Source organism: Gekko japonicus, unplaced genomic scaffold (assembly GCF_001447785.1).
Source record: "Gekko japonicus isolate JY-2015 unplaced genomic scaffold, Gekko_japonicus_V1.1 scaffold4209, whole genome shotgun sequence".
NCBI lineage: Eukaryota > Metazoa > Chordata > Lepidosauria > Squamata > Gekkonidae > Gekko > Gekko japonicus.
This window is the reverse complement of record NW_015165959.1, coordinates 31,259-58,909: the sequence shown is the minus strand read 5'-3', so window position 1 is coordinate 58,909 and position 27,651 is coordinate 31,259. Positions and strand designations below refer to the sequence as shown.

The following is a 27,651-nucleotide window of genomic DNA, read 5'->3' as shown; positions in this document are numbered from 1 at the left end:
TTCCTTGGCATTGCCCTTCTTTGGGATTGGAGTGTATACTGACCTTTTCCAATCCTGTGGCCACTGTTGCGTTTTCCAAATTTGCTGGCAAATGGAGTGCAGCACTTTAACAGCATCATCTTCTAAGACTTTTAATAGCTCAGCTGGAATACCATCACCTCCACTAGTTGTTTATAAAGTTTTTGCATTGGATTAGGCTATTTTGATTTTTATACAGTAGGTAGATGGAACAGAAGTAATAGAAGGTAACTGCCAGATGTTAAATGGAAAATATATATGTGGAAAACTAATTAGTTGGGTCATAAATGAATTTTTATATTAAAGGTTTTGCCTTGGATTAGGCTATGTTGATTTTCATACAGTAGGTAGATGGACATTTATTAATAGAAGGTAATTGCCAGATGTTAAATGGAAAATATATATGTGGAAAACTAATTAACTGAAGGTCAGACTATTTGAATGTTTATTTTGGAAATAGGGTTGATACACAGTATTAGGATGGGTAAACAAAAAGTAATTTGAACCTATGATATTCTGTTATGTCTTGTTAAAATATCTTAATTTGGAAGTTAATGTAACTGAATGTAATAAGTGAGGATATACAGTATAAGGATGGAAAGTTAAAACAAATTTGAAATTATTATATTATGCTATGTTTTGTTAAGATACCTTAGAAAGGTTAAGATGAAATTGTCCCTCTTTTTTGTTGTGTTTGAAATTTTTTTCCAGTTTGGTGTAGTGGTTAAGTGCGCGGACTCTAATCTGGGAGAACCGGGTTTGATTCCCCATTCCTCCACTTGCACCTGCTGATGTGACCTTGGGTCAGTCACAAGCTCTGGCACAGCTGTCCTTGAAAAAGAGCAGTTTGTGTCAGAGTTCTCTCAGCCCCACCCACCTCACAGGGTGTCTGTTGTGGGGAGGGGAAGGGAAAGGAGTTTGTAAGCCGCTCTGAGACGCCAAGTGAAGGGCGGGGTATAAATCCAATCTCTTCTTCTTCTTCTCTTCTTTTTGTTGTGTTTGAAAAACCAATAAATATATTACCCTCCCCAAAAAGTTCTGTGTTTTAATCAAATCCTACCGTTCTGTGTTTGTCTAAGTAGTCCTTAGTGGTGCCAATAGCTGCCAGTTGGTTTGAATCTTTGTACACGTGCAGTTTTCCAAAAATGTAAACATGTTCAGCGGGCATTCACAGCTGTTTGGCATGAACCAAACAGGCTGAGTTGTCTCAGACCCTTGTCTGTTAGAAATGAAGCCTGATGCTCACATATTTTTTCTTCATAGGTCAATAACAAAGCACAATTGCTAGTAGAAAATTCATTTTGGGTGAGTTACAGTCAAATGGAATGACTGTAACTCGCCCTAAATGAATTTTCTACTAGCAATTGTGCTTTGTTATTGACCTATGAAGAAAAAATATGTGAGCATCAGGCTTCAGTTCTACTCTTATAGATGAGACAAAACACTGGAAATTATCTAATCTTGTTCAGAAGAAGGAACGTCGAAACGACACAGGACATTCCGGAGCACGTCATTAACATCATTCGCTTCCTTAAAAACTACTTCTGTTTATTTGAAACTGACTGTATTTTTGTATTCCAACCTTGTAAAATAAGCATATCACTTTAACTAATTTAAACAGCATATATTTTCTGATTTTTGCAGTACTGTATTATTTAGTTTGGCGCACTTATCACAGTAATAATCCTTGTGTAGTGTAATATTCAGGGGTCTTGTTGTAGAAAAAGAGCTGCCGGAGCTCATTAGCATAACTCATTAGCGTAACTTATTTGCATATGCCACGCCCCCTGACATCACCGGAAGTGACAGAAGGCCACACCCCCTGACATCACCGGAAGTGTGTCAGAAGGCCCGGCTACTTACCCTCCTGCTTCATCCTCATTCCCAAACGGAATGAGGATCGAAGCAGAGGGCGGGGTAAAGAAGGGGGCGGGGCTTCACCACGTGACTGCACCGCCCCCTAGAGGTTCTCTTCCGGAGCTCCGTACCTGAGAGCTCCCCCCCGACTAGAGCCCTGGTAATATCCATATACTGTGTACCATACTCTGTTTCCTTGTCTGTTAGAGGCATTGGTTAAGCAAACGGCAGGCCTGACAGTTTGCTGTACTTTTCAGATTTGTAAACGTATAAACATTTTATTTTCTCAGCTATGTACTCAGTGTCTTGTCCTTGGGGAAGAGAGATACTTTGAATAAATGGACAGATGCCCAGAAAAATCTCTGAATAAGTTGATCTAATAGTTCACAGTTTTGATACATATATTTCTATGGGAAATTTCTTCTGAACGCAGAGAAGCACTTACCTCAGATCATCAGAAGTAACGAATTGTAAGGTTTTGATATGGTCATGTGGATTTCATGTCCTTGGGCCTGTATAAGATAGCCACACCTTGAACACCCCTGAATCTCTTAGATGCGGGTTGTGTGAGACACTGGGGAATTTCAGACAGGCGATAGATTCCGGAAGGGAACCGGTTCTCAAACGGGTTCTGGTCTGTCATTTCAGACAGAACCCGTTTGAGAACCGGTTCCCTTCTGGAATCTATTTGCCATTTCATCCAAGTGGTCTCGAGTGCCCTCTCCCGGTTCCGATACGCTTTTTTCCTGCCTTTTTTCACCCGCGCGGGCTATCTTCGGCTGTTTTTTTTTTAACGTTCGATTTATAGCATTATAGCGCTATAACGGTATAACGGAATAGCATTATATCTGAGAGTGCTTTGTATTGTATTTTATCTATTTAATCTTTACATAAGATAAGGGATAAGGAATGAGATATATGTATTTCTGTTTCATTTACATATGCAACTATATTTTGAATCATGGTGATTCTTTCATATTATTTCAAAAAACATTAGATCAGTTTTAGATAAAAAATCTTAAATAGATAAACATGAGTGATCTTTGGCTGGGACGCAAGGTGTTCACTTGACACTTAGAAATAAATGAATTTCTGAGTTCTCTTCAGCCTATATAGACTAGGTATTAAAGAAAATAGCCATCCCTCTGATTCAGTAGATAATGTTTTGCTTTGGAACAGGTGAAAAGACCCTTCTTTTCCGTGTGTTTTAAAAGGAATGCTTCCTTTGCAGGGTTTTCACCTGTCACAGAGTGATCAGCTCCAATCTGTATTCTTTATACAGTTCTTTATACTGTTTTATTGTTTTAACTTGGCATTTATGCCTCTTTGTAAGCCGAAATAAATATATAAATAAATCTGCTTGACACCTTTGAACACATGTGTGATGAAATTTGCATTATCGCTACCCCTAATGGAACATTCAAGAATAAGAACATAAGAGAAGCCATGTTGGATCAGGCCAGTGGCCCATCCAGTCCAACACTTTGTGTCACACGGTGGCCATAACCCAGGTGCTGTCAGGTGGTCCACCAGTGGGGCCAGAACTCCTGAAGCCCCCCCACTGTGCCCCCCCAAGCACCAAAATGATTTGGCGGTGGCCACTTGATGTTTCCTCTCTTGGTCGCCAGGAACCTAAGAGTATCCCTGCTGGATCAGACCATCCTGATTCCCCACTGCCCACAAGGTGCACCCAAGCAGAGCACAGTCACCAAAGCTTCCCCCTGTTGTTGCCCTCCAGCAACTGCCCTTGGATATGGAGGTTCCATTTAACCATTATGACTAAAAGCCATTGATGGAACTATCCTCCATGTCTAATCCCCTTTTAAACCCACCAAAGCTAGTGGCCATCACACCGCATCTGGTGATGATGAATTCTGTAAAAATTCACATGACAGCCAGTGCGCTTCTGGAGCTAGCAGTGCAGATCCAGGGCAGATCCTGATGGGAGCTGGATCTGAAGACTTGGGCTCAAGTTCTACTTCTACGCTTGGGCAAATTCCTATTTCACAAGGTCTTCAACTATAAAGTTGTAGTAGTGGTGTGTCCTACCTCACTGGGTTGTTGAGAGGGCAAATTAAACTCCTTGAGAAACAATTAGTGGTAGAACTTCCAGATTCAAGTGGCAAGCACAAGGCTTGAGTGAGGTCAAAGCTAAGAGAGTTCAATGGCCCGGATTAATCAATAGCTCCACTGTGTTCCAAGGAAACAGGAGTAACAGTTGGCTTCTTCTCTTGGAACAGTGAGTGTTAAGGGGTGTCAGAACTAGCGGGCAAGACACAGGAATGTGATGAATTGCTGGCCATTTGCTTTGATTCTTAACGTGTTTTCCTCATGTTTGTTCCAAGAGTCTACTTATCGCCATCAAGCCACCATAGACGACGAAGTCGTTTCCATGGAAATACTAGACACAGCTGGCCAAGTGAGTATGCATTCTTCTCATCCTTGCAAACAAAGATTTGGCATCAGCCAAATGTAATTAACACCATGGGAGAGTCACCAGGTATTTTATATGTGTGAGACTACACACTGGAATGTATCCAGCCATGTGGTTTGTCTGATGGAATGCTGTTTGTTTACAGAAGCGGGGGGGGGCAATTCCTGCCGATTCCTGACTCCCACTGTAGACCCCCACTTTGTCGCCTGTGTTGTTGCAGAAGGGTGGTCTGCTGACACCCACAAGAACAAAATTGTGTGGGTATCAGTGGAATGCAGCAGCAGGGGGGAGTGGGAAACTCCTACTTTGTGAAGACCAGAGATGATTGGTTATATATATGGCAGCATCTTTTGAGGGGCAAAGAGGAGTGGTCACAGGCCAGTAAGGCCCATGGGAGAAAAGACATCAGTAGATCGTTTTTCCTTACTTACAGTTTCCCCAGGAGCAGGAACACAGCCTGGTCTCTCTTGAGCCCAGGAAAGTCCAGCAGAAGGGCTACCCGAGAGAGGTCCAGCTGTCCTTGACGAGGGCCAGGGCCTTTTCAGTCCTGGCCCCCTGCCTGGTGGAATTCTCTGCCAGAGGATATCCATGCCCTATAGGATCTGTTACCTTTCCATAGGGCCTGCAAGGCAGAGATGTTCCACCAGGCATTCAATTGAGGACAGCGACGGTTGGCATTCTCATACCCCCCCCCCAATCCCCCATCTGCACCCCCTTTACCCGGGGGCTGGTGGGAACAGAAATTTCTCGTCATAGACAATGTAATTTACAGCTTGATTAATATATTGTGTTTAGTAGTTTTTAATGTTATTTAATGGATTATTGTTGTGTTGGTTTTGATGTAAGCCACCCTGAGCCTTGCTTGCAGGGAAGGGTGGCCTAACAAGTTGAATTTAATTAATTAATTAATTAATTAATACCCCAGGATGCTTCCTCTCAAGCAATGAGTCTCCTGGGAAGCCAACATGTAAGGAAGTTCCAGAAAGGTAGCCCATGTGAGATTGTTGAGGTCTCGACAAAGATTAACACATTTATGATAGCATACACCATCAGAGACAGACGCTGAATCGTCAGGAAAAAAAATGGTCTTCAGGGGGCCCAAATAGACATGATAAAGATCGCAGATCTCTGTCAGTTCTGCGAAAAATAAATTCCACATGCAGCTGTGACTCAGACTGAGGCTGTGTGGAAAGGGAAGCGGGGGTGGAACCTTTCAGCTTCTCCTTCAGTTACCCCATTCATAATCTGTCTCTCCCCACATTTTTATTAATGTTTTAAAGGAAAAGATCTTTTACATACTGAAGAAGATCTTTGTTACAGTTCTTTGGCTCCTAATTTGGTTATGTCTACCTGCTCTATTACACAATAGCCACCAGGGATCTCTAAGATTAATCCCTCACCAACCTGAGATTAGAGATCCCCAGAATCTCAGTTGGCATGTGAGTTTTACACATTAGCAACAATAGCTCAGAGATGAACTTAATCTTACACAGGTAGCACAATTGGTCAGTGGTTTAGGCTACAGGATTTAGCTTGAAGCCCAGTTACCACAGTCCAGACACTATTTATAAACCAAGATAAGTTTATTCAGTACAGACTTAGCACAGACTAAAAAGGATTACAAAATAACAAAATTTATGGCTCTTGGCCCTAACTAAACATTAGAGATATGCATAATTACCAACTTCAGGAATCCATAGTCCAAGATTGTCCATTGTGATAAAGTCCATTAGGTCCCATCTTTGTACAAGATTCCAGCCATGTGCTCAGCTCCAAAGCAATCCTTTGTCTCTGCTAGAAGCCACATGGTAGCATGGCATCTCAGATGGACAGACACAACAGTAGAGATCACAGGAACAGAAGAGAGAGTTCCTCTCATTGGGAATGAACAGATATAGGGCAATTCCAGTTGTCCAATTAGCCCTGGCCAGGGGCCAATTGGAGTAGACCTGGGAGTGCCCAATTGTAGGGTTGCCATGGGTACAATTTCTGAATGGTCAGTTGTCTTGAAGGCCACACCTGCAGTTATGTGATCTCCCAAACTCTAACCACTCCTCTATACTTTACGTGACTCCTGACATGTAGGCACAGCCAGGCGCCATCAGGTCTAGCTCTTCCACCTAGAAGTGTGAAGAATGTGTGGTTATATGGCATGGCAATTGCCTCTCTGACCAAATGGTCAGCCATCTGGCTGGCAACAGGAAAGCAAGCCAGCAGGGTCTCAGCAAGAGACATTCCAGGGGAGACATGAAACCTATAGAAATCAATATTTCTATACAACTGATCACTCATTTTGGCTTTGGAGCTATACCAAAAAGGGAGGGATCCATCGCACAACAGCACAGCATTGTCAGAGTGCTTTAAACAGTCCCCATGGAGAAATGCATTTCTCTTTGGAGGTTCGCACTGAATGAAACTTTCACCTTGAATTTTAAAAAGGTTTTCTGTCTCTTGGCAGAATATGGGCAGGAGGTGGGGGGAGGTCAGTTGTTCAGCAGCCTCAGCCAACAAGGCTTTAGACCTGCAAATGGCTGGCCTGGCTGGATATAATGAAATGGTTAAGTTACACAGACACACACACACACCTTCTCCCAGAAAGGTGACATCTAGCAGGGAACAGAGTTTTGGAGGTTGAATACCCTAGAGAAGTCTTTCCCTGGAGACTTCAGGAAAAGCTTCTTTGACTTGACTTGACCTGACCTGTCCAGTGGGTGGGGAAACTCTTTGGCACAAGGAGGGGGGGGTCTCTTTTGTGCTGATTCCATAGAGTCAGATGGAGCTCCCACACAGGGCCCGCTGAAGATGGCCATTGCCATGTGCAGAACTGCAGGCTTGAGCAGTGGCTCCAAGGTAATGGGAACCCCTTTAGAACCACTGTAACTTCTAAGTTAAAGAGCCTGCCTTAGGTTAACATCCACTTGGGCATATACAGAGGGAGGGACAGAGGGATTCCATTTTATCATTTTCTTTTGGATACCTTGCTCAATCCGGCACTGTGCTGGGAATATGCATGTATTGTGGACATTGTCTTTTGAATAAACAATTTATAACTTTTAATGCTGGTGGAGGATCTCTGTACCACATGGACCTCCACTGTTTTGGACACACTATTTTAAAAGGAGCTGCCAGGAGAAGGGGGGAGGCAGTTTATTGGCAAGTGGCTATTCCCACAGGGGTGCACAAGTGGAATAAGCTGTCTCCGTGATAACCAGACGCTGGGTAATGGGAGACTCAGGCATGAGGTGAGAGACCTTAGAATGGTAATACAGGGAAGGGAAGCGGGGAGCCCTGGTCCTCTTATCGGGCAGTTCCTACGAAGGCCAGGTAGTGGCAGTAGGTGAGCACACAGAGAAAGGCCCTCCAGGTGTTGAGAAAGCCATGTGGGTGGCACATGCCAGAATTTGGATGGCTGCTGTTATCAAGGCACGTCATCAGGGCAGGACGGAGCAGGGCCTGCTGGTCAGAGTAGGCCTGTTCTGCCACTCCCCCAAATGTTCTCCCCCAAATGAAAAAGGTTTAGCAGTTTAGAAATATTTTCTTGTTTATCAGTTGTAGAATCTCTTTGTTCACAGTGGAAAATACCAGGAAGCAGTTGACATTTTGGTTACAAAAGAATGCAAAAAAATACTGTTTTCTGCTGCTTTGTTTTATAAGTACTTTGGCCCCTGAGAGCTTCCTCCCACTTTTATGGGTCACATTTATTATCCAAAGTATGACACTACTAAATCAGAATAAAGGCCAAAACAAACCTTTAACTTCTTTTTTAAATTCTTTTTAAAGGTTGTTATTGAAAATTTATCAGATACAAAGAGAAACAAGTGACAATAAACTGTCAAGTGCCAAATACAGATGATCGCATTACAAAGTTCCAATAAAAAGAATATGTACTTTAAGAGACAATAGGTCTCAATGCCACAAAAAATTAAGCTACAGAAGAAAGATGGTGTCAAAGGGTCATGGCAAATAATCAAGTATCAGTTAATTAACATAGTAAAACATCTGTAACACAATTCTGATGAAAACGGTCTTGAGCAATAAAATTTAAAACAGGGTACCAGAAATTATAATAAGAGAGGCAGAGTAAGGGTCTTTATTCGAGGTTTGTGTCAGTATCCTTTCCACTGTGAGATCGATGATCCCATATGTTCCTGTACCAAATCTTAAGAATTGGGGGCGAGGGAGATTTCCTGGAGGAGGTAATTGCAGACTTCACAGAGGCACATAATATAGAAATAAAATCTTAATTTGGGGGATTTGGGGATCATCCCACAAGTTTAGCCACAGTCAATCAGGCCGTAACGGAACAGAGAGACCTGCGATGATAGAAATTTGATCTCCAATTGATGACCAAAAATTTTGGATGAGAGGGCAGGACCACCAACAGTGGAACTTCCCCCCCCCCCGGTCCTTTCACCACAAACACGCTGCTGTCATTTCTCTTCCCCAACAGGAAGATGCTATTCAGAGAGAGGGACACATACGATGGGGCGAAGGCTTCGTGCTGGTTTATGACATCACCGACCGGGGGAGCTTCGAAGAAGTCCTTCCCCTTAAGAACTTGCTGGATGACGTGAAAAAACCCAAGAATGTCACTTTGATCCTAGTCGGGAACAAGGCGGACCTGGATCACTCCAGGCAGGTCAGCACAGAAGAAGGGGAAAAGCTGGCCACCGAACTCGCTTGCGCCTTTTACGAATGCTCCGCTTGCACGGGGGAAGGCAACATCATGGAGGCCTTCTACGAGCTTTGCCGGGAAGTGCGGCGTCGGAAGATGGTCCAGGGCAAGACCCGGAGACGGAGTTCCACCACTCACGTCAAGCAAGCGATTAACAAGATGCTCACCAAAATCAGCAGTTAAACGTGTGTTTTTTAAAAACAAAGATTATTGTAAAGCAGGTTAATCTTGGGCAGAGAGAGATTGCAAGGCTAGACGGTAATCAGTCGACAAGATAGTTAAAAAGCTTTGTTTAACTATCCCATTTTCTTCCTCCACAGGTTGAGAGAAGTGAAGCAAGTAGGTTGGTATGGGCGCATGTGTTCATTCTCCAACCTACCCTGTGGATTGTATCTTTTTAAAAGCAATTCACAGCTGGGTTGCCAACGCTTTGGGAAATTCCTGGATATTTGGGTGTAGAGCCTGGGGAGGGGAGGGTTTGGGGATGGGTGAGACCTCAGCGGGGTTTGATGCTGTAGAGTCCACCCTCCAAGATAGCCATTTTCTCGAGCGGAACTGATCTCTGTCATCTGGAAAGCAGTTGTAATTCTGGGATTTCTCCAGGCCCCACCTGGACGTTGGCAACCCATATTCACAGGGTAGATTAGTGGATGGGAATGCATCAGTCAGGATGGAACTTCATCTCCATCCCAACATGTCTACTGCTGTGTGTCGATTTATCAGCAGCTACTAGATAAATGAGTGGTTCCTCACTAGGTGAAAACGGAGGACCCTTTGCTCCTGGTCAGCTTACTATAGTGTACATGTGGTCACTAGACCACTTGTTTGTAAACTCTGGTTGAAAGGTAAGAAGGCCTTTTATCAGATATTCATAACCAATCAGGAATCCAAGAGCAAAAAGGGAATGATTAAATTCTCCTCCATGCAGCCAATTGGCTTCATGCTCAGAATGGTAAATTACCACTTGATAAACAGTCATCCGTGGCCTGGTCTACGCATGCAGCAGGTGGTGGAGTTCTGAGGCGGTAGAACAATCTGCACCACTTCAAACAGGGGGGAGTCAAGGGAGGGGTCACGTGATCACTGTTCCTCCCCCTGTAAGAATTCCCTGCAGATTAAGAATTAGTTAGGGGGGAAAGTGCTCTGTCATTTGCATTCTGAGCAAGAGTTTTTCCCCCCACACAGAGTTCTTGCTCCACCCCCTCCCCCACAAAAACACAGCAGATGTTATTTTGATTCCACCCATCTTCATTCTGACAACCTTCCAGGTTTACCCCTAGATCTGCTGCAGGTTTCCCCAAACCTGCTTTGGTTCACTGTTTCCTGAAAGATCAAAGAGAAACTGTTTCTTCAAGAGAAGAACCGAAGAGAAGCCAATGTTGGATCAGGCCAGTGGCCCATCCAGTCCCAACACTCTGTTGTCACACAGTGGCCAAAACCCAGGTGCCATCAGGAGGTCCACCAGTGGGGCCAGAACTCCTGAAGCCCTCCCGCTGCTGCCCCCCCCCAAGCACCAAGAATACACAGTATCACTGCCCCAGACAGAGTGCTCCATCTATACCTTGTGGCTAATAGCCACTGGTGGACCTCTGCTCTGTATGTTTATCCAGTACCAAATACCGGTTTGGGGAAACCGTGAGTGGGAAGCTGTGGATTTTTGTACACACACACCCTGCCTACATCCAGTACCACATCCAGCACCATTTCTTCTCGCACCTGCCATTTCTTCGCCATCATCACTAGCGGGCTTGTTGCCTTTAAAAAAGTTCTTGGTAGTAGATGTAGTGATATAGTGTTAAAACACTATTGTGATATACCTGCTATCGAGAGCCGGTATGGTGCAATTGTTAGAGTGTCGGACTAGGATCTGGGAGTGCCAGGTTCGAATCCCCACTCTGCCATGGAAGCTCGCTGGGTGACCTTGGGCTACTCACATGTGCTCTGCCTAACCTACCTCACAGGGTTGTTGTGATATAAAATGGAGCAGAGGAGAGCAATGTGAGCCACTGAAGTAAAAAAAAATGGCAGGTGGGTGGGGGAATGGCGAGCCGAAGGCAAAAGAACAGGCAAATAACAACAAATCACGGTGGAAATGATAAAACGAGAAGCTCTCCATGCAGAAGCCAACCTTGGTTTTTCATTTACAGGAAATTAGTAAGGTATGGGAACTTTGAAAAATGTCATCCCCCCACTGCAGCCTGAAGTGGTACAGATGGTTTCAGAACCTCCTTCCACTGCGTATGTAGACCAGGCCTGTATTTACTTGTAGACAATCTTCAAGCTGCTGTCCTAAGCAGGAAAGCAGTCCGTGCCCAAACAGCAGTCCGTGGATGGCAGGGCTTTGTACCTTTCACAAGTTCACACTGCAACCTTAATGCATGGCTAATTTGAAAACACACCCTGATAGGTTTTCCTTGTGTCACTTTCCCTGGGCCATTTCAGTGCCTACATTTTAGTAGGATATCAGAAGATAACAAACATCACCAAACTGTAGGGATTTCCCACCCACCCCCAGCCAGTTGGGAGAAGCACCAGATTTGGCTGCATATCCACACTTTCGGAAGCATTGCAAACCTTGGAGGATATGGTGTTCTTAGTGTTCATGAATGTTAGGTTTTGTTCTTCTGCCCCTGACTGGTGCATCCCATTTCTTGTTCAAACTGGGAACAAAACATCTCCATTTGTTTTCATCACAGGCTGAATTTTCCTTCAATGTGGAGCTAAATATTAGAGGTGATTTCAGCATGGGTGGCTTTTCGGTGCATGGTTTGGAAATACAGTCGATAAAAACACAGTATCTTCTGAAGCACCAGATTTGGCTGCATATCCACACTTTCGGAAGCATTGCATACCTTGGAGGAAATGGTGTTCTTAGCCTTCATGAACGTTAGGTTTTGTTCTTCTGCCCCTGACGGGTGCATCCCATTTCTCGTTCAAACTGGGAACAAAACATCTCCATTTGTTTTCATCACAGGCTGAGTTTTCCTTCAATGTGGCGCTAAATATTAGAGATGATTTCAGCATGGGTGGCTTTTCGGTGCGTGGTTTGGAAATGCAGTTGATAAAAACACAGTATCCTCTTTATAGGGTTGCCAGATCCTGGCTGGGAAATACCTGGAGATTTTGGGGCTGGAGCCTGAGGAGGGCGGGGCTTTGGGGAGGGGAGGGACTTGTGGGGTATTATGCCTTCCAAAGCGGCCATTTTCTCGAGGGGAACTGACCTCTGTGGCCTGGAGATCCATTGGAAGAGCAGGAGATCTCCAGCCACCACCTGGAGAATGGTAACCCTACTGCTTTATGACATAAGAAGTCCCTGGTCCTTTGGGAGGCGAGCAGAAGTTATGGGGAGCTGGTTTTTGAGCACGAGTAATTGCCATCCCCAGTTTTTTTAAAAAACCCTTCAATTAGTAGCAGATTTGAACAGCTTTAAACTATCGCAACAACCCTCTCTGCTGTGGGTGATTAACTGAGGTTCAGTTCATATGTTAACGCAATGATGGCGGAGTGACTTCTATGTGGTCCCCCCCACATAGTCCCCGGGTAATGTCTGCATAAAGAGGGGAGCCAGCTATGGAGCCTGGGGGAGGCAGGGTTTGGGGAGGAGAAGGAACCCAGCAGGTGGTGGACCTCCTGAGGGCACCTGTGTTTCAGCCACTGTGTGACACAGAGTTTTGGGGGGCTGGATGGGCCCTTGGCCTGATCCAACACTGGCTTCTCTCTTATGTTCTCATAATGCCGTAGAGTCCACACACACACACCCCAAAGCAGCCATTTTCTCCAGGGGATTGATCTCTGTCATCTGGAGACCCACTGTAATAGCAGGATGATCTCCAGGTGCCGCATGGAGGTTGGCAACCCTAAAGAGGAACCACACAGAGAGAGCCACTAGGGTCATGGATGAGCTGGTTCTAGATTTCAAAAGCCACTCGAAAGTTTCAGATGGAAAGAAATTACCATATTTGGGGGGGGGGATAGGGGCATGAGCCACCTGCCTGTACAAGGGGATGCAGACATGAGCCACATCTTTCATGCACGTATACACATAGCGGGAAACCCGTGTGCGCTGTCCTTGCACTAATTGAGTGCATCTGTGTATCGCGCTGTATTGTACACACAGATGTGCTTCTCCTGCAGGGAGGAACATCCTGGGTCTGAGGAACAGCTGTAAAAGCCATTTGGACAGGTGGCCACATTCCAGCCGCATGGATGCACATGAGGAGAATCCGTCCCAAACGATAGAAGAATCCAAGCCCTTGAAACAGGATGTTGTTAGTTCAAGGGTCATGATCTTAAATTGTGGTGTACCACGGAGTGGCGAACACCCTCTGCGGCAGCAACAATTTCTATTCAGAACCCTGCTAAGGGGGGGGGGGGACCAGGGGAGGGGAAATATTTTTGATAGGCCAGTGATGGAGCCCATGCTTTGGGGGCACAACATGTGCAGGCCATAGGGTTGCCAGTCTCCAGGTGGTGGCTGGAGATCTCCCGGAGTTACAACTGGTCTCCGGGTGACAGAGATCAGTTCCCGTGGAGAAAATGGCTGCTTTGGAGGGTGGGCTCTCTGGTATTAAACCCCACTGAGGTCCCCCCCCTCCCCAAACCCTGCCCTTCCAGGACTCCATGCCCCCAAATCTCCAGATGTTTCCCAGCCCACAGCTGGCAACCCTGTAGGGCTGTCCCTGGGATCTCCATTTTAGAAAGTTCTCAGCCAAGCCAAAGAAAGCTGTGGCCTTGTGGCGAGACTCAAATGGAGAATGGGAGAATGTGGTCCCCCCACTGGGAAGGACCCTCGGTCCCCCATCGGGGGGGAAAGTGGGGTATCAATGAATTCAACGACTGAATTGTCAACACCTCCAATTAATTAGAACAGGGAATTCAGGCCGGTCCGTTAGGACCCAGTTGTCCTGTGTTTTTGTGTTTCGATTCCAGCTGAGCGGTTTTCCCGTTTGTCTTTCCTCAGAGCAGAAGGCGAAAGGGAAAGAATGAGAAATCTACACCCAGCCTGGAATCACAAGCTCTGCTGAGCGTGTGATGTGGCCGCCAGTTATAATGCAGGGCTGCTTTGCCAGGCTCCGGCTCAGATCTTCGTCCCCAGCAATTTTAGCCCGTCCACAGGCCTGTCCCTGCTGTCCTCCCCCCCACCCCACCCAGGATGCTGTGCCTCCAGAGGTTTTGCCTCTGTGTCCTTTCTTTGCCTTGTCAGCAGAAGCTGCTGCTCAGACGACTGGAGGCTGAAACAAATTTGGGGAGGTAATTCCCATGCAGAACGATCCTGGCTCAAATCCGTGTGCAAAAATGCGGCAGTGTCCTTCGTCCTCTCCTTGTGGCACCAGTGCTCCAGTTTCTCAGCCTCTGACTGCTTATGCCATCTGCTGTGAATGAATCAAAGGCCCTTAAAGCTGCATCTGGCCATCTTATTAGCATATACCTGCCTGATCCCACCAATCAGGAGGCAGTGAGGGTTGCCAGGACTTGGGGGGGGGACAGAACATGGGGGAAAAGACATTCCTCACAAATTGACATCCCTTCCAGCTAAAATACAAAAGTAGGATTGCTAGGTCTCCCCTGGCCACTGGCGGGGTGTGAGGGGAGCATAGCGTTGTCAGCTCCAGGTTGGGAAACTCCTAGAGATTTGGGGATGGAGCCTGGGGAGGACAGGGATTTCAGCGGGGTATAGTGCCATAGAACCCCCCTCCCTCCAAAGCATCCATTTTTCTCCAGGAGAACTGATCTCTGTAGTCTGGAGATGAGCTGTAATTCCAGGGGATCTCCAGGTCCCACCTGGAGGCTGGCATCCCCACCTGGAAGTGGTGTCACTGACACTTTAAGATTCCATTGGTCTATAAGATTGGCGAAATCCTAGAGCGACAGCCACATCACTGCCGGGTTTTAGCCAGAACTGCTGTTTACTCATTAACAACACACACCCCAATTTTCTCCTGATGCTCATTTGAGCATTGTTGGGGAATGGGGGTGCCTCAGCAAGGGTTTTGCCCACAGAAAACAGACAAACGGCACCCCTAGAGTAGATGCATCCAGAAAACAGCTCTCGGTCAGTCATCAGTGCACAAATGGGACATACAGCCCAGATTTATGCCTGTGCTCTCTAAAATAAGGATACCATCTCAGAATTTAAAAAATAAACTGATGCCTAGGAAAGGCTGGGAAGAAGATACTCTATGGTCAGGGGACGAACCCAAAGAAAAGCCCGTGGTTATTTCTGTCAACTTTGGGAGCAGAACTACATGCTCACTTATGATTTGCCACCTATAGCTCTACAGCCAAATGTAGAACCAGATATAGTTATAGAACCAGATATGGCTTTTAAAAAAGCAACTCTTTAGTTAAGGTACGTTGGATGAGTAATTGGGATCCTAGAATAACCAACACAGAAAAGATTCGAATGGAACAAAAGGGCTTCTTAAAGATGCTTTACAGGACAACAAATAATAATAGTAGAGGTTTAACAATAGAGTTTTGGCCGAATGCTAGAGCGTCACCAGCAACATGCCACCAGTACTTCCAGTCCCACCAAGCTGACATCAGCATACTGGCAGTTGCCCCTCCCACCGTTTCTCTCCCGTTTTTTCCCATGAGGATGGCAGATTCCCCCCCCCATCCCCAGCCTAATTATCAATAATGAAGCTGTGCATTTCAAGTTATGCAAATAGGTTTTCTTACCCCAGTTCTTTGTTGATCTCTTGCTCTGAATTTGGATGTAGATTGGCTGTTCGGTTTTAAAAGCTTTCATTTTAAAAGGTTGCAGCCCCCTTATAGAGTGTGCAGCTAAAATAAGAAACAGTTGTGGGGGGGCATAGCCTTCCCATTTCTCTTTAGGGCACCTCCTCTGAAAGCCGAGAGAAACGGCCAAAATCTTGGCAAAGCTGTTTTTTCCCCCGTCAGCAGACAACCTAGTTCTGTGTTGCTTATTGGTAACTGCGCCTAGGATTGCAGCCAGGGCTATTTTGGGGCAGGAACGCACAGGAACGGAGTTCCGGCTGGCTCCAGAGTTGGCCACGCCCTCTACAGTCAAAACCTCTGCATGCGTGGCTACAGAGGGAAGGGGTGCCCAGGCAAGCCAAGGGAAGGCAATTTAAACTGCCTTCCCTTCCCTCCAAGGGCCGGCTTGCCCGGGTTCCCCACAGCCACGGGGTGCCAGGGCAAGCCAAGGGAAGGCATGGAGGTGTGGCCTAATATGCTAATAAGCTGTGCTGTCAGGAGTGTTGCCTAATATGCTAATGAGTTTCTTCTGTTGAGTGTGGCCTCTTATGCTAATGAGTTCCTGCTGGGTGTTTTCTACAAAAAAAGCCCTGATTGCAGCTAGTGTTTCCAATTTCCTGGTGGGGTCTGGAGATCTCCCAGAATGACAAGTGACCTCCGGACTACAGAGCTTAGTTTCCCTGGAGAAAATGGCTGCTTTGGAAGGTAGACTGTATGGCGTTATACCTGCTGAGGTCCCTCCTCTCCCCAAACCCCACCTTCCCCAGGCGCTTCCGTCAAATCTCCAGGAATTTCTCAGGCCAGAGTTGGCAACCCTAATTTGTAGCCTCGATGTCTTTGATTCAGATTGCACTGGGCGTGATGCAACTGTCGTTGAGTTAAGGAAGGCCCGAGTTCAAATCCTTACTCATCCAAAAAGGGTCGCCCTTGGTTAATCTCTCTCTCTCCTCTCTTACTCTAGCCTACCTCGCAGGATTGTTGTGAGGACAAATGAAGTCAGAAGTCGTAACGCTTATTTGTACACTGAGGCCTGTTATTAAACCAATACGCGTGTGAACTGCTTTGTAAATCGGCATCTGAGAACAGATATCAAATGCTGAGCAGCCGACTCTTGCTGTGGCAGACATGTAGGGACTCCATTTTGGAATGTTCAGATCTCCCTGTACATAGAAACTTAGAATATCAGGGAGAACGCTTCATAGCTAGCTTTTTAAATATACCTGCTAGCTTTGTAAATAACTATGGCATGAGGGCTTTTCCCCCCAAACAAGAACACCCCATGGGTTTATCTGAAGCAGTACAGACTATACCACCTGCTGCCCTGCTCAATGTTTGACTCAGTTCTGAGCAAAGAAAAAAACAATTTTTTTCAGTGAACCGGCAGTGCGCGAATCGTGGAAGGCAGCCAGAAAGAAAATGACTTTGACCCCACTATTATCTATACTTTGTTCTAGCAATTATTATTTCCCATTCCCATTTATCTTTTTTCTCCCTGTTGTTTCCCTCAGAGGGTGGGAATTGTCTTTTGCATACCACTGCCGTACGTCTTTGCGTTGGGGGGGGGGAATTAAGGGGGTCCTTCCAGATGGATATGAAGGCTTTTTTAAAAAATGGCTCAATCTTTTAACAAAGAAACGACGTTTGTAAGATATAGAGGCTTTTAACGGAACAATATTCCTCAGCAAGTTTGGCATAGCTGACTTTATTTTCCTCGAAAATGTAAATCTATAATAAAACTGTCATTTTAAAAGCTTGGGACTCTTGGTTGCTTTTTCCTCCTCTTGGAGCTGAAGTCTTGAGGGCCTCAGCGCTGCTGTGGTAAGTCGGGACTAAGGCCCAAACACGTCAAAAGTGGCCTAGCGGTAGGGATGCCAGCCTCCAGGTGGGACCTGCGGATTCCCTGGAATCATGGCTCATCTCCAGACTACAGAGATCAGTTCCCCTGGAGAAAATGGTTGTTTTGGAGGGTGGACGTTATGGCATTGTACCCCGCTGAGGTCCCTGTCCTCCCCAGGCTCCACCCCCAAATCTCCACACTACCCCCCCAATCCCCTGCCACTGGCCAGGGGAGACCTGGGAACCCTCCCGGGGGGGCTTATTTGCCACAGGGAGGCCTCATGTGCGCTGCATAATGGATGTGCAGCCCTCCAGTGGGGGGAGGAAGCACCCATTCTCCCACCCTTCACTGTAGGCCCAATCCAAGCCAGGCCCTGTGGCACTTCCAAAGCAAGTTTCCCACTGCTGCCATCTTGCTGGGGGGAACACGAGCTGGGTGAGGGGAAACCCAGCCTGTGGGAAAACGTCTCATGCAGTTTGGGCCTACATCTCATTGAAAACTGTGGAACAAGTTGGTTATGTCTAAGGCTTAGGGTTGCCAGCCTCCAGGTGGGGCCTGGAGACGTCCTGCTGTTACAGTCGCTCTTCAGGCAATACAGATTAGTTTCCCTGGAGAAAGGGGCTGCTTTGGAGGGTGGCATTGTTCCCTGCTAAAGTCCCTCCCACTTTGCTTTGGAGGGTGGACTGTGTGGCACTGTGCCCTGCTAAAGTCCCTCCCACTCCCAAACCCTGCCCTCCTCAGGGTCCTCCCCTAAAAACCTCCATGTCTTTGCCCATCCATGCTGGCAGTGGCCACCTGACTAAGGCTGCTTTCACACAGATGTTTTGTTTCACTTTTGCTTCTGAATTTCAGTACTTTAGTTTTAGCATTCACACAGCACTATCCCTTAATTGCTCAGTTTCTGGGTTTTCTCCTGCTTTGCTATGACTTGTTTTTTGGAAGAATGGAGTCCAGGGATGTTTACACATCATTCAGATGGGAAGGTGCACCTTTTTAAAGGTACCACCCACCTTGGCATCATTTGCTTTCCCTCCACCCCTGATAGCTGGCATTTTCCCTACTGTCCCACTGGTGGGCTTTTTAAAAAAAAATGGTGATTTCTATTGCATATAGTACAAAAGCATTATAACAATCTGTTGCCATGGTTTACTAGTTCCTCTGGACTCTCAGCTTTTGTTATTTTTATAAAATAAATTGCTAGCCCTTTTTATTGCAGAGATATTACAAGAATGGTGCAGGACATTTCCCCAGGTATTTAGTACTATCCCAGGGTGCGGTTCTTGGTCACGTGAGAGTGTAACACGATATTCAGAGAGTATGACTAAGAGATGAGAACTCTCTGTAATATGTATAATCCCTATTGCATAAACTGTGGGACAGGCCTCATGGAGGATCCACAGGAACTCTGCAGAAGGGTGTAGTATTCCAGGAAGAACACAAGAACACATGAAGCTGCCAGTTTGGTGTAGTGGTTAGGAGTGCGGACTCTAATCTGGGAGGACCGAGTCTGATTTCCTACTCCACATACAGCTGCTGGTGTGACCTTGGGTCAGTCACAAGTTTTCTCAGAGCTGTTCTCTCAAGAGCAGTTCTCTCAGAGCTATCTCAGCCCCACCTACCTCACAGGGTGTCTGTTGTGGGGAGGGGAAGGGAAAAGGAATTTGTAAGCTGCTCTGAGACTCTGAGTGAAGGGCAGGGGATATAAATCCAATCTCTTCTTCCTATACTGAATCAGAAGAGAAAGGGGGGGGGGACTTAACCAAAAAAACTGAATCAAGAACCAGAAGGGTTAGTTACAAACAAATTATAGGGTCATTACTAAAAACAATACATATATTTATTATCAAGTGGTTAAAAACATTTATGGACCCAATTGTAGCCTCATTACAGAATGTACACAAGTAGGAACTATTGCGACCTGACGCTTTTCAGCCCTAACAGGCCTTCTTAAGTGGTCAAGCAATATTTGTACATATAGGCTCATGATACGATAGTAAGACAACTACCAAGTTAATGTAGGACCGAAAAATGAGTTTTATACAAACGATCAATTGATCCAAGGCATAGGAATGCTTTTATGAGGCCTCCTGGAGTCAAGCCTTGTGTCATAGTCAGATGCATACCTGCTGAATGATGTTGCTATTGTGTTCCTTCCAATTTTGGTCCAAAAGATACAGGCACAACCAACTAATCAGAGCCAATGTACCATGTACGGTGTGCACACATTGGCTCTGATAAATGGTGTGCACATTGGCTCTGATTAGTTGTTTGCACCTGTATCTTCTGGACCAGAATTGGCGGCCTCATCTACCTCACATTGACATCAATTCCCAAACTCCTGTAGACTGAATGAATCGGGATTGAACCCCATTGCTGCAATTCAGAGGATGTGGATGCTGCACTTGAAGCTCAGGTCGTCGCCAAACTCCCAACTGATGCTGCCATTGGATGCACAAAGTTGGATTTGGAAACTACAAACTCTTCTGCTTGAGGATGCTGAGGAAGGCAGCCATTCTCAGTCTCTGCCCAAGCAACGGATGGCTCAGGAGCCAAGCCAGACTTAGCAACTGCATAAAAGGTTTCTCTTGCTCGAAAGCCAATCGAATCCGACTTTAGGGGGCAGTGCTCATCTCCATTTCCAAGCTGAAGAGCCAGCGCTGTCCAAAGACTTTTCTGTGGTCATGTGGCCAGCATGACTAAATGCTAATGCACACGGAACGCTGTTACCTTCCCACCGAAGCGGTACCTGTTTATCTACTTGCAGTTTCTTGCTTTCAAACTGCTACGTTGGCAGGAGCTGGGGCCAGAGACGGGAGCTCACTCCATCACACGGCACTAGGGTCTCGAACTGCTGAGCTACCAAGCTTCCAGTCTGCAGCTCAGCATCTTAACCCCTGAGCCACCTCTGACTTATATTGAGCTGGTACTTGCAATACCACCTTCTACTGCAGTGGTGTCGGTGAAGGACAGCGGACTGCAGATGAGGAGCTCCCTCTGCAGGAAAGTTACCACGATGGAAAGAACAAAGTTTGGGTCCAGTTGCACCTTTAAGACCAGCAAAGTTTAATTCTGGACATAAGCTTTCGTGTGCATGCACACTTCTTCAGATACACTGAAACAGGTTTTCACAAGCCTTACATATAGGTGCGGGGGGGTTAGTTGCCAGGAAGGGCAAATTAAGAGTCAAGAGGCACAAGTAACCGTGCGATATAAGTATAGCTGAGATTGGATTAAAGCAGTTGTGAATGGCAGCACATTAGCCTACAAATGCAAGAGTTCGCAAACAGATGTGAGGACTAACTTTGAGTCCAGTGGCACTCAGACTTAGAGTTTGGACTCGAACTCTGTTCTGCTGCTTCAGACCAACATGGCTACCCACCTGGCTCCAGTACCAGTAAGGGTCCAGTACCACTGCTGGAGTCCCCCAGATGAACCTGCCACCTGTCAGTCTGGAAAGAGACCCACATGTGGCACAGATGAGTGGTACAGATCCACATGTGGTACAGATTGGGGTCAGGAAGCAATTTTCTCCAGACCGTTTGGCCAGAGATCCTGGAGGTTTTTCTGCCATCTTCTGGGCATGGAGCAGGGGTCACTGGAGGGAGGGAGTTGTGTGAATTTCCTGCATTGTGCAGAGGGGTGGACTAAATGACCCAGGAAGTCCCTTCCAACTCTATGGTTCCAACCTACTGGCACTCCCCCTTGCTTTGAAGCTCAGTCTTGGGAGAAGTTTTACAGTGTTTCTTCCCAAAGTGGAAGAAACTTTTGTGTAAGCATCACAGCGGTTGGAAGACCTAGAGACCTCTCTTTTTCTGTCAACTTCGATATATTTATCTGGCTGGGCTAATTCCTTATGACGGAAAGTCAAAGAGGCATGCCATTCCATTGGCGTAACCCCTATTATAGGCTCATAACTCATTACCCATGATGGGACACTAACAGAGAAACCAGTTGCCATGATAGCATTTAGGATTATTTAGGTGACAACCACTTCTCGGTGCGCTAGACGCTAATCTTCACAGACTAAATAACCAAGAAATTGAGTGCCGCCCTGGAGTCAAAACTTGGACACCATAAACTGAGCATTTAATAACAACTTTCAACCCCGTGTCAACAGCCTTAATAATAATATTTGCATTTCCTGTGGGCTCGTGGGCCATACAGTTTATGTTTCTCTTAACAGCCGTTCTGGGCAAATCACCAGCAAAATGTAGTTATATCTAGACACTGTTTATAACTGATTTTTTTAAAAAAAAAGAAGACTGAATTGTGTAGATTCATACATCGTTCCTAATTTGAAGAAACAGCAACTTTGTCCATCTACAGCCTACTCGATTCAACTCTTATGCCCAAAAAAATGATTCCTGGATCAGCTCAGCACATTCTCTCGGGCTAATGTAATATTTGTGCCTGGGCCTGGAAAGAGACCCACATGCGGTACAGATGAGCAGATGAACCCACTGAATCCCCTCCAAACAGTTTTGGCACGGAACAAAGTAATTTCATTCCACTCTATTGCAATGCCAGAATACAGTATACTTTGGCCATGGGCAGAGGAGTCTAAGCACACAAGACGTCTTTGTGCACATTCGAAGGCCCCCAGCATGGGGAGATGTCTCTAGCTTCTAGATGCCGAGAACTATAAACATGCGCTTGCAGGGCCACACTGCAGCCATGGGATTGCCATTGAAAAGCTTTATGGCACGGTGCGCAGAGCCAAATGCAGCTCAGAATGGAAGCTAATGTGGCTCTTGGGCGGGGGGGAAAGTTCAATCTTTAAGTGATGGGAGAGGTAGGTGGAATGCAAGAACAAACCGCGCGAGAGAGGAACAGCGGGAGAAACATTCTTGTGGGACTAAAATGCTTCATGCACTGACCTGGATGGCCCAGGCTAGTTGGATTTTATAAGCTGCAGGAAGCTAAGCAAGGTTGGCCCTTTTTAATACTTGCATGAGAGACCACCAACGAAGTCCAGGGTTGCTATGCAGGGGAAGGCAATGGCAAACCACCTCTGCCTATCTCTTGCTTTTGAAAACCCTGCAGGGTCACCGTAAATTGTCTGTGAGTTGATGGCCCTTTCCACCACCAGAGTGCTTCTTAGAGATGCTTAAGGTAAAGGTTTCTCTTGCTCAAAAGCCAGTCAAATCTGACTCTGGGGGACAGTGCTCATCTCCGTTTCCAAGCCAATATCTTCTGTTGTTCGTCTTACACAGGACCTTCTCTCTCTTACCTGGGCTTGGAGCTGTAGCAAGTTAACCTTTTTGGAAGTTAATCTGTTCACAATAAGTTAAACGTACCTAAATGAATATGTCATGCAAGAGACGTGCTTCTAAATTTTTGTAAGGGAAAAAATTCTCTCTCTTGTGACCATTGGAGTCAGATCATCTTTGTAATTTGTTTGAACAGCATTTTCCCCCTTCACTGGGAAACGTGGAGAATCAGGGATGCTGCATAAGCTTCTGGGCTTCCAAGGCAAATGATCACTTTTTTTTACATTTAACCCAACAGATCTTGCATGCCAGGGTTTTCACAGAGGAAACAAATGTGTAAGCACGGAGCTTGCTGGTTCAGGTTCATCCAGTCTAGCATTCTGGGGTTTCTTTACAACATTTAGTGAGATGCTTCTGGAAGCCCACAAAGGAGGCATGATAGCCATCCCCAGTTACCCCCCCAGCCACCTCCAGCAGTCAGTAATATCTTGCTTCTAAACATGGTGGTTGCATTTCTAAATGAACTCCCCCACTGAAATTAATCCAGCAGACCTGAAGACGGGAGAGGACAACAGTATTGGGCTGGAGACAGCTGATGTGCAACTGGATGTTCACTGATAAAGGACTGATCTATGGCAACATTTGGGTTGGGTCCCATGGGTCCACTGGCACCAAAGCACTTGTCCCTGATGCTGTGCTAGAAGAAAGCACCCCTGTTATTGGAATGGATCTGCAGGATCCGACCATCTGGATTTGCTTCCTATTTCAAAACTCTAATGGTTCAGGCTGGCTGGTCGACCAACACTGCTTGAGTGCCAGGGGTGCCCTAAAGAGTTCTAAGGTCAAAATACAGAAAGGACAGATGCTCGCATCAATATGAGATTCAGATTGCTGAGTGCCACAACAGTTCCTTCTCTCTCCTGTTAGGTAGACTCCAAAATACCCGGGGGGACAAAGCCACATGAATGATAAAGGACAACCGGTGGGATGGATTTGTTCTACATTATTACCATATATATGAGATTTCCGGATAGTGAGACAAGGCAGCCTTTTCTCCCCCCCCCCCTTTTCAATTTTTTCCCCTATTATTTGAAATAATTGCAGGGGATGTGGCTTTATGTACCCGCCATGTATTTTCGTTTAAGCAACAATCGCTCTCTTGTGGTTACGAGTGAGCCAGGCAGAGTCTGAAGTTAATAAGCAAAACGCAAGTATTTCGAGGGGACCCATAATGAGGAACTGGGCCAGGCAAGGAGGGAGGAACGGTCTGTATGACATCAAGTCTCAAAAAAGGGGGGGAACAGGCCTTCATTCCAATTTGAGCTGAATAAACGATAGCCAGCTCAAGGTTAGAAAACACCTGGAGATTTTGGAAGTGGAGCCTGGGGAGGTTGGGGAGGGGAGGGACCTCCATAGGGCGAAGTGCCACAGAGCCCCTCCTCCGAAGCAGCCTTATGGCTAATAGCCACCGATGGACCTCTGCTCCATATATTTATCCAATTCCCTCTTGAAGCCATCCATGCTTGTAGCTGCCACCACCTCCTGTGGCAGTGAATTCCACGTGTTAATCACTCTTTGGGTGAAGAAGTACTTCCTTTTATCTGTTCTAACCCGACTGCTCAGCAATTTCATTCAGTGCCCACGAGTTCTCCCCAAACTCCGCCCTCCTCAGGGTCCACCTCCAAAAGCTCCAGGTATTTCCCAACCCAGAGCTGGCAATCCTAGGTGTAATACTGGGAGATCCCCAGGCCCTACCTGGAGGCTGGAAAAACCGAGAAAGGATCACAGGTATCCATACAGGAAATGCAACAAACAAGCAAACACTGTGATACGAATGACAAAAGACATTTAATAAGATTCATATTATATTATAAATCAACTTTGCAATATTACAAGTCCATCATTCTCAATGAGCACCCGGATATAAACTCATTTTGTCCCAATCTTCCTCAGGAGTAATCCTATTGTATTGAAAGGTGTCAGCCTCTTGCTACAGTTCAATGTTCTATTAGGAGCAAACCAATGCTTAACTTCTTCTTTATGTTCTTCAAATAATCCTGGAAGGCTGGCAACCCTTCCTTGTGTTCCCTTTAGTTCCCTGCTGGTATTGACTTGAAAGGAGGATCAGTGAGGAGGCAAATGGTGGCATCCTCAAGGCAAAAAAAGAAAGAAAGAAAAAAGGATTTCAGTGCTGTATGTAAACAAAATTGGGGGGAATTGTCAGCATGGAAGGAAATTCTCATGAGATGTAAAGAGAGACAGACACTGTGATGGGAAACCTAAAGCTTTGAAACCATTTTTCCCTTTTAACACTTTAGTGAACAAACTTGGGGGGGGGGACCACTTTGACAGTCTCTAGAAGCCTAACATTAAAGTGGCACCTGAGCCACATGGACCTTCTTCGAACTGCCAAACTTAAGAATCGCTTGGGATCGATCCATTTCAAGCAAGAGTGCAATCCGCATAGGACAGGCTTTTAAAAACTGCCAAGATCGCAGCCAGTGTGCAGAATCAAATTAGAGAATCACAAAGAGAAAGCCACACACATTTGCAAGGAAGGGCAGGAAATTAGTGTTACTATGAAGCTACACTAGGGCATCAGCAAAAATACCCCTTTTTTTCAATTTAGTAGCACAAGACTAAAAAAGCTTTCCAGAGCTTCTGCCAGAGGACTCCTCCCCCATACAAATTACAGCCCTGTGCAAAGTGTGGTGGAGTTGCAGCCAACTTTGTACAGGTGCATGCACACACATACATTGCCAACGATCACAGCTTGCAGTGCCCATGTCAATGGGTTTTACCATACATTCTGTACACTCAACATGCTTCCCCATATTATGAGATTGTGTGACTCTTTCTCATTTTTCACAGTGGCCGATAACACAGCAGAGAATCCCCTGGTGCTCTGCAATATGAAAAATGGGGCTTTGAAGCTACTGCCAGTTTCAGAAAAAGTCTCGTCAGTTTCAACAGTGGGTTTTCCCCCTTTGTCTGCTTTTCTGTTCACTTTCATTCAACCAATGCACTAACGCTAAAATGCCTGTGCAAAACCTGAACCAGGAAGATTTAAATGGAAGGTGCTTGCTGGATGCTACTGCACAGCTGCAATAGTGCAATTGCATAATTCTTTTTAACTTTGGATGCCACCCCCCACACATCACAAGTGACATTCCACCCCAATTTAGAAAAGTGGGTTTTTTAAATTGTTGCTGCAGAATAAATATACCAGATGGAAAAAAATGGTGTCTAAGGCAGGCACAGAATCCGCAGTCAAGATTAAAGACTTACTGCTCTGAAAATCTCCAGTAAGATGTGCATGCCTAATGGGCCCTACATAGCTGTGAAGGTGTTACGTGGTCAGGAACACCATGGCTCACAGAGAGTTTGAAAGCCAGCTTATGGAGGTGGAAGGACTTTTATATCACCGTCAAGAGGAACAGCTGAGGGAGGTTTGTGACTTTCTAGGCCTTTCTGGGGCAGATCATTGTAAGAACGCGACTAAGAACCACATTGCCTTGCTCAGGCACGCAGTACAATATCTGAATGGAGCAGACCTAAGACAATTAGAGGATGAGAGGCTGTCTACATTACTGACATTGAAAGAGGAGATTGCAGAGTTCAGAGCTGCAACCAAGAAGGTAGCACTTAGGGGTGCCACCCTCCAGGTGTGACCTGGGGATCTCCTGGAATTATAGCTCATCTCCAGACTAGAGAGATCAGTTCCTTCGGAGAAAATGGATACTTTGGAGGGTGGGCTCTGTGTCATTGTACCCATCTGATGTCCTTGTCTTCCCCAGGCTCCATCCCAACCTGGATCTGGCCACCCTACCCCCCCCATCCCCCACCAGTGGCCAGGGGGTACCTGGCAACCCTAGCCAGCACTGCAGAAGCAATGGACTGAGAGGGCTTGTGGCCCAGTGAAGGAGCCTCTGCTTTGCATGCTGGAGGTCCCCGGTTCAATCCCTGGCATCTCCAGTTAAAAGGATTAGGTAGTAGGTGGTGTGAAAGACCGCTGCCTGAGACCCTGGAGAGCCACTGCCAGTCTGAGTAGACAATACTGATGGTCTGATTCAGTATCAGGCAGGTTTATGTAAGTCCATGTGCGTAAGTAAAACTACTTGAGGCTCAGTTTCAGGAAGAGATAAAAGAAATAGTGAAATGTTGGTGGAGGGGGAGGCTACCAAGGGCAGTGGAATCAGTCCAGAGGAGAGACTTCAAGGTACGTGGGCAGACAAGCAATCCTCAGCAAAGAGAAAGGCTGAAGATTCACAGCCTGGATGGTCAGACTGAAAACAGACTTTAAAAGAAAAAAAAAGGGATACAGTGAGGCAGGGATCATAGAAGCCATCTTCAAGACAATTTCTCCTGGACGAAGTCTGAGGAGTTCCGTGGAGGGGGAAAGGGATCTCAGCAAAATTGAGACACATCTTGAGATTCCATTATCGGGGGAAAGATGCAACTGGACGGTGCTTTGAGCTGTCAAAAGGGGGACATGCCTCAGAAACAGCCAGCGCCTATCATTAATGACTGTGGGTTGTTCCCACCTTAGCAGCGCTTGCGTTCACACATCAGGGAGCCAGAATCAACCTGCTCTACACACGGTTTTCTACCACTTTCACCTGGTACTTTTTAAACTCGGGAGGGAAGCAGCACAAGACGGCTTGAGTACGGCTGGGAGACGCCTGACAGATGTGCCTGTGTGAACCCGCCCCTTTAATCCGCTACTGATACGCTCCTGAGCCAGTTTGGTGTAGTGGTTAAGTGTGCGGACTCTAATCTGGGAGAACCGGGTTTGATTCCCCACTCCTCCACTTGCACCTGCTGATGTGCCCTTGGGTCAGTCACAAGCTCTGGCACAGCTGTTCCTGAAAGAGCAGTTTGTGTCAGAGTTCTCTCAGCC

At 46.2% G+C, this 27,651-nt stretch overlaps 1 protein-coding gene across 1 annotated transcript in view; it reads left to right on the top strand.

Moving 5' to 3' along the window:
* RERG (RAS-like, estrogen-regulated, growth inhibitor) overlaps positions 1 to 9,167 on the top strand; it is a gene marked incomplete at its 5' end in the record, with an annotated part of 27,810 nt that extends 18,643 nt beyond the window's left edge. The window contains 2 exons of the mRNA XM_015411467.1: positions 4,221 to 4,294; positions 8,760 to 9,167. Coding sequence (XP_015266953.1) covers positions 4,221 to 4,294; positions 8,760 to 9,167 — 482 coding nt within the window. The remainder of the gene's footprint in view (positions 1 to 4,220; positions 4,295 to 8,759) is intronic.
* Between the last annotated feature and the right edge of the window lie 18,484 nt (positions 9,168 to 27,651).